At 42.2% G+C, this 11710-nt stretch overlaps 1 protein-coding gene across 2 annotated transcripts in view; it reads left to right on the top strand.

The window, feature by feature from the left end:
• Positions 1-2396: 2396 nt before the first annotated feature.
• The window catches only part of bgnb (biglycan b), a 235745-nt gene continuing 226431 nt past the window's right edge, over positions 2397-11710 (top strand). For both annotated transcript variants that reach the window (XM_055013117.1, XM_023278198.3), the window contains exons 1-2: positions 2397-2654; positions 10748-11021. In XM_055013117.1, coding sequence (XP_054869092.1) covers positions 10763-11021 — 259 coding nt within the window. In that variant the 5' untranslated portion in view covers positions 2397-2654; positions 10748-10762. The remainder of the gene's footprint in view (positions 2655-10747; positions 11022-11710) is intronic.

Below are 11710 nucleotides of genomic sequence, written 5' to 3'. Positions count from 1 at the left end.
AGGCTGAGCCGAAGCTTTGCACAAAAATGACCAAGCGGCATCAGTTCGCTTTTTCCCATCTTTGTAGTTTTTGCACAGACAAATGCTTTGATGTTAAATCCTTAAACCTCCCCTCCACGGCCTGTCACATGGTGTGTTTTTAAATTTGACAGGCTTGCCACTTCAGTGCCATCCATCATATTGAGTATACTGACATGGCTAAATTGTTAAAGTGGCGTCCCATCACACCAAACAGATGTTTTGCATCCCGTCGAGCTCAGGCCGGAGCCCCGGTTATAAGCGGTTGACCGTGGAGCGGTGTCAAGCTTTTCTTCTCCCATGTACTGTCTGTCCTACCCAGAGACAGCAGCTTCCTGTGTTTGTTATTTGAGGGAGGATGAGGGGAGGGATAAAAAGCACCAGTACATGCAAAGAAAAGCAGCAAAGGATTGATTTTAAAGACTAAAAATGGTGATCAGAGCAGTGAAACAGGATGGCTGCAGGGTGGAGGAGTGGGGACAGCTAGTTTACTAGAACATGAGATCGGGTTCCGGTGTTAAAGGTCAACTATTTGGGGTCAACAAGAATGTGCTTACCGTAGTGTGTGTTGCAGAGGCAGCCGCTCGGCCACCTGCACTGTTGTGTTCATCTTCGATAGCCGGTGGCATCAATTAGTATGAAATAAACTTTTTTGTGCAGCACTATGAAACACAAATTATTGTCATTTCTCTCTTGCACACAAGGGTGCACGCACATTTACTGCATGGCAACACCTATGCAAGATTCAGTGAGTGGGTGTGCTAATCCCAGGAGACACGGTAGTTGAGCACTCATAGGGCAAAAAGAGTTTAATTTGGATGCCAAGCCCTCGAGCTGCAGGCCAACACCATAATCAAGTGAACCACAGCGAGGGAGATACAGGCACACCGAGAAATAAAGTGCGAGGAAACAGAGAGAAAGTAGGAGGCTACAAAACGAGAGAAAGAGCGGATGCAGACATAGAAGGAATGTAATCTGCATAGGCTTTTATCAAAACTCTGTCCCCTGCCAACAGCCCCTGCAGGGCATTGATCTGGCCTGCATGCCTTTTCCACCACTGTGAGCAAAAAGAGAGAAAGGGAAGCATTTAACGAAACAGAAATACAGGCGGGAGCGACAGTCTCGTCTTGTAATGACAGAAATGATGATAATGAATAATGTGTATGTAAATGCAATGTGGGAATCTTTTTACGAGGTCAGAAAAGTTCCCAAACCGTGCAGCTTGCCAGAGTCGCTGCTTTGCTCTGGGTGTTGGCGAAACGGGGAGGAAATCGGAGAGTCCGAGAGAAAGAACACTCCATCCTGCAAAAACCAAAAAATTAATAGAAAACTGTGAGAAGACACAAAAATCATACGTTTTGTAACCACAGCCCTAGAAATAAGCTTTCTCCCTGATTTTGGCGTGGCTCAGAATCACCATTCTTTCCGAGTACTAATCAGAGAGAAATGTGTTACTGCATGTTGTGCATTTCGATAGTGTTTGATGCCACAAGCTGCTAACCACTGGTGATTAAAAATAATGCTAATTCTTACATGGCAAACATCTCAAAACCTCTGCAAACAGAAGGGAACAAAAAAGAATTCCGGGGGGATATTAAAGCTGAGTTCCTTGTGACGGATTCTTTATACAAACCAACACAATTAGGGTGTGTATAATTAAAATGGATGTGTTTATCATCCTAAAATAGCAGATGTTGCACAACTCTTGATGATAGTTAAATAAAATATATTTTACTCCTCAAAGCTTCCTAGAACTGAGGTGAAACTCTCAAAGAGAACAGCATTAAGAACATATTTTTTTTGTAAAAAATTGCATCATATGAGCCACAATGTGGGCTTTCTTTGCTTTCCCAGTGGTGCTACTGCATGTTGTAGCTGCACTGTAGGGAAGTCTGTCTGAGGTGTTTGAGACGATACCATCTTTTAGCTTGTGTTTTAATTGCTGGTGCTAAAATTACAGTCTTTAATGTAAATTGGCTTCAGGAGCAGCTAAACATGGAAACTGCAGATCTCAGACAAGGTTCAAAGAGTGTGCACAGTCTCCTTCTCTTCCTTTTTCTATGGGGAAATGCTATATACAATGGGAATAAGTGATGACAGACTTAGCATAAAATTACATAACCTCAGTCTGAGGTGATTGCAAGGTCCTGTCCCTTAGGATTTAAATGATGTTCTTGGTGCCATAACATAATATCCCAAAGTTTTTTCTATCATATTTGAATGTTGTGACTGCAGAAATGATCACTTGTGATATCAGCGCTGCAGTACAGCTACTCTGCTTCCCTCCTCTTTCCTTCTCCTCCTCTTTCCTCCATCCAAAAAGGGGAGAAAGGAGGCTGGCTTGACTTTATGGGCTCGACCCCCCCTTTGCGCGCAGTCATTTCCTCGACTTGGAGAGGCGCGCACACGGTGGCCTGACACGGTTCGCTGTGGCGCACAGGAGCTGCGGCTGGATGTCAGAGGATCAGAAGGAAACAGCGCAATAATCCCTAAATGTGATGAGAATATAGACTTTAAAAAAAAAAAAAAAAAAAAAAAAGAAATTTCCGGGATAAAGTGACGCACAAAAGGGAGAGAACATTCTTCAACCTGCTTTGCTGGGGATTTGGAATTAATATCTTATTTCTATCCAAAAGGTAGGGAAGTTGGGTTATTTTATCATGTGAGTTTTTAGTCTTCTAATTAGTTTAGAAGCAGTTTATTTGCTCTTTAAAGCCAATATTACTTTAAAAAAAAGATTTCTATATGCAAATGTTAGGTGTAAACGAGAAATGCTAGTTTATAACTCGCTAACTTGTTTTAGTTTTTTGCTCTTAACTCAAATTTTACATTTTCATTCAAAGATGTAACGTTGCTTTCATGTGGCTGACATAAAATAACTTCTAACATTCCTGCAAAAAAGAAAAGAAAAAGGAAATTTATTCATCTCCTCTCTATTGTTATACTAAAGATATTCGTGGCTATCGGATTGAACCTGTTCCATCTTTTTGCGCATCTGATGCTGTACTTTTTCCATTGCGCTCTCACTCCAGACCACCACTAGATGGCGTAACAAATCTCCCAAGGTGGTTCAAGCAGTATTCAGAGGTTTAGATACTAATTAAGCAAACTTCTTTCCACTCATTTTATCCCCATTTATTCTTCTCATCAGGCTCTAAATGCGACACATCTATATCGGGTCTTTTAGATCCAACTCCTGCAGCATCATTTAGGGAGAATAATTACAGTGCAACGTGCTAATCAAGTCAACTCACTCTGGTACACAGGCCTGCAGTACCCTCCAATTCAGCTCAGTGTACACAATGTTCTGCCTGAAACTGTTGGGATTTTATTTGGATGGAAGATTCTACTTTGCTGTGTGTTATTTTGTCACTGCAGGTCATTTTCCCCCCTTGGTGGTCAGATTTTGCCTACCATGCACGATCCATTTATATTTAACTGAGGCTTTTTACTGTACAAAGACAGAGCAAACAGTGTCAGTCTGAGTGGAAGTTTGTCTGACAGTCAACACTGATGGTCTGAATCTGTTTCCTGACCTTCCAGTCTGCTCACACCTGCTCATCCATCTGCACTTAGATTCTCTCTTCCCGTCTGACCTTCCACCTGCATGCCTCACTGCAGGGTTTTATCTTAATTTCTTAACTAAATTCAGTCTATGAGTCCACATACAGCTCCACATTCCCACTATTCTTTTTGATCAGCTGCAATCTGATGCCACACCAGTGGTTTCATTCCCCCTTGTTGTTACAACTTGAAGTTAAATTTGGCCACTGGTTTTGTTTTGACAATAAAATATGCAGATTGCTCCATTTTGGTTTTTCATAAAGCAGCCATTGTTTACAGTCTCTATTCATAACCCACCTATAAGTGGCCCAAACGTTGGAATAGTTTGCATGCCTTGAATGATCTGCCCACATGCATGGATCCTCAGGTCAGCTGTCTCTCTGCTGCTGACCGATTTGGCCCTTTTGTGTCTCTCCGTGTTGCCCTGCGCTCCGTTCAACTCTGGTTAGGCCTCATCTTTGCAGCACTGAGCAGCTCACAACCACATCCAAGCTTGGCGGCAACAGAAAAGCTGCCAAACAGTTCCTTTTTTTAGGGATAGCAGTCACCAAATTACAGCCGCTGGGGCAGTTAACTCCACCCGAAAGCTCTTAGCGGACCCGCCTAGCACTAACAGCCTGTATGTCTGAAGAGAACGTGAATTTGAGATGTGTGTGTGTGTGTGTGTTCGAATGTGTTGAATGAAGAAGATTAGGCACAATGAAATGAAAGATGTCAGCCAAATGGCCAGCTCATTTAGGAGGTGGACTTCATTTTCAATTTTCAGACCAAATTACATAGATGGTTTACATGCTGCATGTGTTTGTGTATAAAAATGGGAGAACGTGTTTGCATGACTCCCCACATGCAAACATTTGTGTGAGTTTTACATTTCTGTGTATGTGTCAGAGTTTATTGCCGCTTGGATGCAGTTTAGAGTAGAGATGTTTTGGGGAATAATACAACAATGAAACAAAAGTATCCCGTTGAGTGCAAAATTAGAATTATTCTCTACAACACTGTCAGATATTTTGTGCACAGTCAGCACTGTGATGATTTTAAGCCGCTGTGTGACTTTGATCGGCACCGAGTGTTGACGTGGCGGCTGCCAGTACACCAGTGTTTGCGGTGCCAGCTGGCACTTGGTAAGCTCTCTGCCCCACCTTAACTCCACTCACACGACTACAAACAGTGTCTATAAAGCAGAACCGGAACACTCTGGAGCAGCTCTGGAAGTACCTGATTTTTATGCCTCCATCAATATTGTAAGGTTTAGTGGGTTTTGGCACCTCCAGATTTCTGGGTTGCCAAAAAATTGAATGAGCGGATGTATGCTTGTAAAATTTGATGATTTTACACACATACCAACTAAAACTTTCTCTTTCATACAAACAGGAAAAAGGTGAAAGTGAGAGTTTCTCTCGACTGCAGTCATGGGAGAACAAACTGGAGGAGGTTAATATTCTTGGCAACGCAGGGAGCATATAGTTTAAGTTTGTTTAGCTTGACATGGGCAAAGGGTGCCTTGTGGGAACTGCGGCCACATCAGAGTAATTGCGGTGGATGTGAGGGCTGACAAGTACACATGTACACATGATGGATAGGCCATATAGGCAATGCAAAGCCAATCTCACATGCCGAGTGTGGGAAACTCAAACAGCCGATGCACTTGTTGGCAGATTATTCAAGACAGCGCCTTCAGCAGCGCTATTGTGTTTTATTGTCAGTCTACATCTATCCCTCTGTACTTGTACCCCTGAGTTTTCTATCATTTCTTCTCTGTTGCTCCTATCTTTATTCTTTACATCCAGCAGTAACCCTGTGGAATTCATACGTTCATAGAAGTGTCAGTCTTCTGTTGCCTGTTAGGAGAGCTTAAATTTGGTTCAGACAGACGAGTCTGTGAGAGACTGACACACTGGGCATGAACTGACACACCTCTGAGACGGGGAATTTCCTACTCTTTGTTCCTCTTGTTTTTATATTGAGGTAAAAAAAAAATCATTTCTGTGGAAGAGAGTGAAGCCTCCGCCTCATTATTTGCTGAGATGATTCTGAGGAACCAGCAGCTACTGTGTAAGCTTAAAGCTGTGTGGGCATGTGAACGTTTGAATGGGATTTGCTCCAATTCAGGAATGCTATAAGGCCAGATCGCAGTGGGCCTTCAAATATGTGCAAAACTTTCGAGACTTCTGTCAGTTTGAACTAAGAGGACTATAACTGAAAGTTTGAATGTGGAACTTTTACTTCTAAATGAATGTTAGTTAATATGATTAGTAGGGTAGAAAAAAAAACTTGAGAAGTTTGAGATGTTCCACATTGAAAAAATCCTTCAGAGGATGATGGGCATCCAGGCATTTGTCAGAATCATGCTTCAGTAGTGTTTGTATATTTGCTCTAACTACACAAAGGGGAGTCAAATATTCTGCACTGTAGATTTAATCCCTGACAAAGACCAAAATGTATAGATTTTCACTGCTGGGTCTATTCACTTTTAGCCACATACCTAAGAAGAGATGCTACACCTCAAACAATCCTCTTTTTTTGCTGCTCCCTTGATCATAACGTTGACTAAAAAAACTTCCCTGGATCTTCAGAAGCTTCATCTCTCACATCCTTCCTGCCCCCGCTGACACACAACTCCCACTCTTTGTTTCAGTCTGTCTGCCTCATAATTGTCATTCTGCTCTCTACTCTTTTTTCTTTTCCATTCTCTCTAAGTAAGACAGGAATAGCTGCCGATCCATCCATCCATCCATTAAACCGCTCTTGGCCTGTGGATGGGAGGAGAGCCGAGGGAACAACAATTAAGATTGAAGCCTTTAGTTTGTTTTCATCTCAGTCCGGATGTTTGACGGCTCACAGCTTAACTGGAGGGAGAGGAATTCATATGCACAAACACCCGGGCCGGATAAAAGTGGTTATTACTGCCAGAAAGGCTGCTAGATTGTGGGATGTAGTTCACTCTTATCGTCATGTTGTGTTTATAGTAGCCTTGCGCGTCATACGATGATGATAGACTGTACTTGCTCCTGTCTCTCTTTCTTTTTCTCCTTTATCATGTCCGACACCTCTGTCTGCAAATCTCTTTCTGCTATCATGTATCTACAAATGGCAGACAGATCATTGGTCGGACCAGTGAAAAACAGCTCCATAAATTAGAGTCACACGTTTTTAGATTTGCAATGTATACTTGCTATACCTCCCATAATGCTGCAAAGGACAAACTGCAGAAATCATACAAATGTATCCGGCGGTATATATTTTTCAGCTATTTTGTGCGTCTTTGTGTGTTTCGTGTCATTGTGTGATGCTGACTATATATGCCCGAGCTGTGTCCTTTTGGCTGCATTCTTCTGGCCAAGCCAAGGCCAGTGGTGTTTTTTCTTTTCTGCAAAATGGTATAATTTGGCAGCTATTTTTATTGCAGGGAGCAGACTGCAGGGGCCAGTTATTCATGCTTCCAGGCAAGGTCCACATCATGCACAGGCTCTTTGTTTCACTGATTTTAATGCTCCCCTAAATAAATCCTTTACAGTTGCAGAGAATTGCATGAGCATCTTTAAAGAGCAATGATCAGAGACTGAAAATTGGCCCTTTTCTCATGTGCTGGATGTCCTCCATAAGGTTTCAGAGCTACACTGTGTTTATATGAGGCTATGAATGTGGTCAGTAAGTGTTTGATTGATAAGCATGTGTTGTTTATTCGTCACCCATACACTGTGATGTGCTACTCTGACCACATTCTTGGACTTTGTGAAATGTTTTTGTTAAGGCTCTACTTTTGTAATTTAAAGGATCAGTCTCAGTTTACAGAACATTTTTTATGAAGTGTGGAATGAGAAGCATTTCCCCAACATTAAAAAGCCCTTCAAACTCCTTCACGAGCTTTATATTCTTTAGGCCATTCAGAGTTTTCTGAAGACTCGGTGCTGCCAGAATTATCCCAAGACATTAGGTGGAATAGACTGGCAGAGATCAAGCAACTGTTTGAATGGTCTTGTGTTTAGTAGGAAAGGATGCAAACATATTAGCAACTCATAAAGAAACGCAAATGTCAAATTGAGGCATCTGGTGGAAGTAATTTGATCACTATAACTTCCTCCTTTGCTTCTTTAGGTAATGTCTTCCTTGTTTTTTGTCGCTTTTTCTTTTTTTCCCATTGTATTTTGAAATACTCACCTTTCCTATCATTTCAGACACCTGCCCTTGTGCGTTTCCTGTCTTACCACCCTGAAGGTTTCACCTGTTCCCAGTCACCCTTCCCTCCATTGTGTATTTAGTTTGTGTGCTTAATTGTAAGTTTGTCTTTGTGTCTTGTGTTTTTTCCTCTGGATTTTTTTGATTCCTGCCAGTTTGGTTTTTGCACACTGTCTTAGATGGTGTCTACATATACCTGGGTATATTTGATGAGCTTGATGTGTTTTTTTCCTCCTTTGCTCTCAAAAAGAAAAAAAAATCCCTGTTGATACAAAAATACAAAAGAGCATGCTAGATCAACAGTTGTCAATACAACCCGTACCTTAAAGTCAATTCTGCAAATCTGAAGCTTAAAAAAAATCAAGCTATAATTGCACGCAACCAAAAATGCCACATCGAGGATCATATGCATGGTCTGATTCTGTTGCCTCTGTTCCTCAATATGGTGGAAGAGTAACTGTACATTTTTGTGTAAATGTGTAAAAAGTCTTTTTAGCACAGTTAGCGCCACAACTATTTTGGTCACATTCACTATGACAAAATTGCATCAAAAAGTCACTCAAAAAGTCCCCATCTACACCAAGTCAATAACTTTGGGACTGAAAAATGACGCCAACATGAAGACGTCATAAACTGCAGTTCCTCAAATAGCCATTTGAGGCTGGCTCTAAAAGTGAGTCAGTCCTCATAGGCCCCCATTTTAAAATGCCCAACTTTACGTAATAAATACACATTCGAAGCCTGGGTATAGCTAATTTTCCATTAATGACAACTGTAATTGGGGTACATTTTTATTTAACACCCACTTAAACTCTTTTAAGGCCTAACGTTGCACATAATTCAGGGCCTGGCGGCATTAAGTGCAGGTGAGTGCCGTCATATGAAAGTCCATGGCCCAGAGACGTCTGCATGGCTTAGTCACACTCCACCTCTTTGCTCATTTTCGGTTTAGCCAGGAGTTAGAAGGAGTCATGCGATGGCAAGATGGCAAGGGTCGGAGCCACCCGACTGAGTTTTAAACTGCTCTTTATGAAACCCACGGGCAGCATCTTTCTTTAAATACATTCAGCAATCTATACGTCAACACTGCAGATAGAGTTTCTGAAATCTTAATCCTAGAATGAGTTTTCCCAATGGTCTCTTTTCAGTGACCTAAAACTGCGTGTGGATGAAAGAAAAAAAAGGCACAATTTTAAAAATACCTGTGCACAAGTCAACAAGGCCCTAGTCTTGGGAATATCAGGTACAGTTGCCTGATTTTTTTGCCAACCTATTTCAACCCGAAACCTTTCTTCAAGTAAAATCTGAGTTTCTACTTGCCTTATCCTGTTTGTCGGTTTTGCATTTGTGTACTTTGTCTGCTGATTCACCGGTATCTGTATCGTTCTGATCTATTTGTTTTTATAGAGTCCCCTCTGAACCTTCACTCTTTTAGGTTGGGTCATTCCTCCCTATACTAAACTCTTTCTTACCCCTTGGTCCTGATTATGCGGGAAGTCAAACTATGCTCTAATTTTGCTTCCTGTGAAAATCTAATTATCTTGCAGCAAGATCATTAAACTTCCCTGAAGGTCTGTTTGCATGCTACCCGTTGGCACCAAGACTTTCCAGCCATCTGTATGGCTGAGCTGGGGATCAGAGGAGGAATTATCATGACAAGGTTAGAGATCATAGGGCTTGAGTTCGCCCCAGCGTCCAGTGTAGGTCTGGGCCTTGCTTCATAGGATTAGCCTCAAGGGTCACACTCTCCTGCTGTAGAGATCAATTGGCCTGGTAATAATTCACTTTTCTAGGAATTAGTTTTTAGGTTGAGTGGGAGGGGTTGCTGTGCTGAAGTGCTGGCTAGGTCAGTGCAGGCAGGAAAAAGCAAGAAAACAAACACAGACATGCTTAAATGTCTGGTGACCTCAATTAGCAGTGCGCGCGTGTGTGTGTGTGTGTGTGTGTGTGAACAACTATGACATCATGGAGTCTGGGTTTCATGGCATTCATACGCACACAAACACGTGTGCCTGGACGCACACATTTGTACTCGCACACCCGGTTTCCCCTGCGCATGAATGGCGGCTTTGTTGCAAAGCTCATTTGCAGGGATAAAGTTTTCCACCATTGAGGTGATGTCCTCCGTGCTATCTGATTGGCCAGTGAGAGGAGACTCGGTCTCCTGGGAATAGTGGTGTGCAGGAAGCAGACAGTGACATTTCGGTGTGGTTTATGTGACTTTACTTCCCAGAGTCAGTTCCTGGCAAGCGTGAAAGGGGGAATGAGTGCATTTCTCCTCACCAGTCTCCAGCTCCAGCCTGCCTGTTAGGTGTGGTATAAACAGTAGGGCTTTGTAATTAGGGATAACCAGACCATTTTATAATATTTAACTGTCAGTTTATAACTGACCACAACCAGGAGGCTACCATTGCCAGTGCAGAGGCGCAGAGTCAAAACTTTTGCTATTGGGTGTTTGTTGATGAACCCACAACCTTCCCTCTGCACACTTAGAATTAACGCTGTCAAACTTATAGACAGTATCCATACACTGATGTATTATTAGTCCAACTATCTCTATGCTGGAATAATATTAGACATAAATGCCCTAGTTTTTTTGTGTGTGTCTTAGCTTTTAATCATTTTTACAGATTTAGGTATGCATCATGCCAGAACAATTTATACTAAAATAATAGTTTTACAGGGCCTGAAGTTTAAGTAATAATGCAGGACACACTTTTGGTGACATTTTTAGTGGATCAAACATGCAGTTAATACAATATCTGAAAATCAGTTGTCACATTGTGAACTTTGCTTTAGGGGGCTTTGCTTTGACAGACTCTGTAATTTTGCTTTTTCATTTGAACATTATACATTTTATGAATGTGGGATACATTACAGGGCTGTTGTTGCAGACTGCGTTTAGCTAGGTTTACGTCATAGACGGGATAAACATGTATTTGCAATAAAACTGACTCTGCTCCTCTTCCTCTTTATGTTTTCTCAGGCGATTAAGTTAAAGATGTTGCAGCATTGCTCCCTCCTGCTGTTGCTATGCGTGACACGGCTGTTCTGCCCCTCCTCCGCCTTGCCCTTCGAGCAGAAAGGCTTCTGGGACTTCGCCATGGACAGTATGGACGGTATGGACAGCGGTGGGATGATGACGATGATGAGGGATGAGGAAGAAGGCTCGGCCATCGAGGAGATCCTCCCCCCTGACATACCCACGTGTCCCTTCGGATGCCTCTGCCGGCTCAGGGTCGTCCAGTGCTCTGACCTCGGTTAGTGAGAGTGTGCGAGAAGGAAGTAGAACAGCAGTATGTATGTCTGCGATGATTTGTCATCATTTCTCAGTGTGTGAGTGTGTTAGGAGGTTCAGGCAGCAAAACAAATGAGTCGAGTGACTGACAATGACCCGAGCCTCGCATGACTTTCATAGCCTCAGAGAACAAAGGCCCCCTTTGGTGTATTATCTAACTGAGGGCATGTCTCCCCTGGGATAATGCTAGTATATTTTGACAAGGAAAGGCATCTCTTTGAGGGATTTTGTGTTCCAGACTCTGTGTGTGGATAGTGGGTGGGAGAGGAAGAGAGTGATGGAGTGAGCAGAAAAGGAAAAAAAAAAAAAGACGATACTGAGAAAAAAGAACGGAGAAACCAAAATAAGCAAGATGAAGATTTATCAAGGCGGGGGAGAAGGAGTTAGACGGTGCAGAGAAAAAGCACAAGACAGAAAGGGGGATTTTGACGAGGGAGAATTTGTCTTTAAGGAGCTGTTTTGTGGTTGTCTGAGGAGTCGTTAGCATGAGATAAAGAGTATTTGTCTTAAGATGTGAGGATTATTCACTGTTATATTTCCACTAGAAAAGCGAAATTTGTTCAGAAGTGACACAGAACAATAATCAGTGCTTGATTCAGAGATTGTCAGCACTTTCCTGACAGATCAGCTAAACAGATCCTACTTCAAAAA

Source organism: Amphiprion ocellaris, chromosome 8 (assembly GCF_022539595.1).
Source record: "Amphiprion ocellaris isolate individual 3 ecotype Okinawa chromosome 8, ASM2253959v1, whole genome shotgun sequence".
Classification (NCBI taxonomy): Eukaryota; Metazoa; Chordata; class Actinopteri; family Pomacentridae; genus Amphiprion; species Amphiprion ocellaris.
The sequence above is the reverse complement of the archived record's forward strand: the minus strand, read 5'-3'. Positions and strand labels throughout refer to the sequence as shown.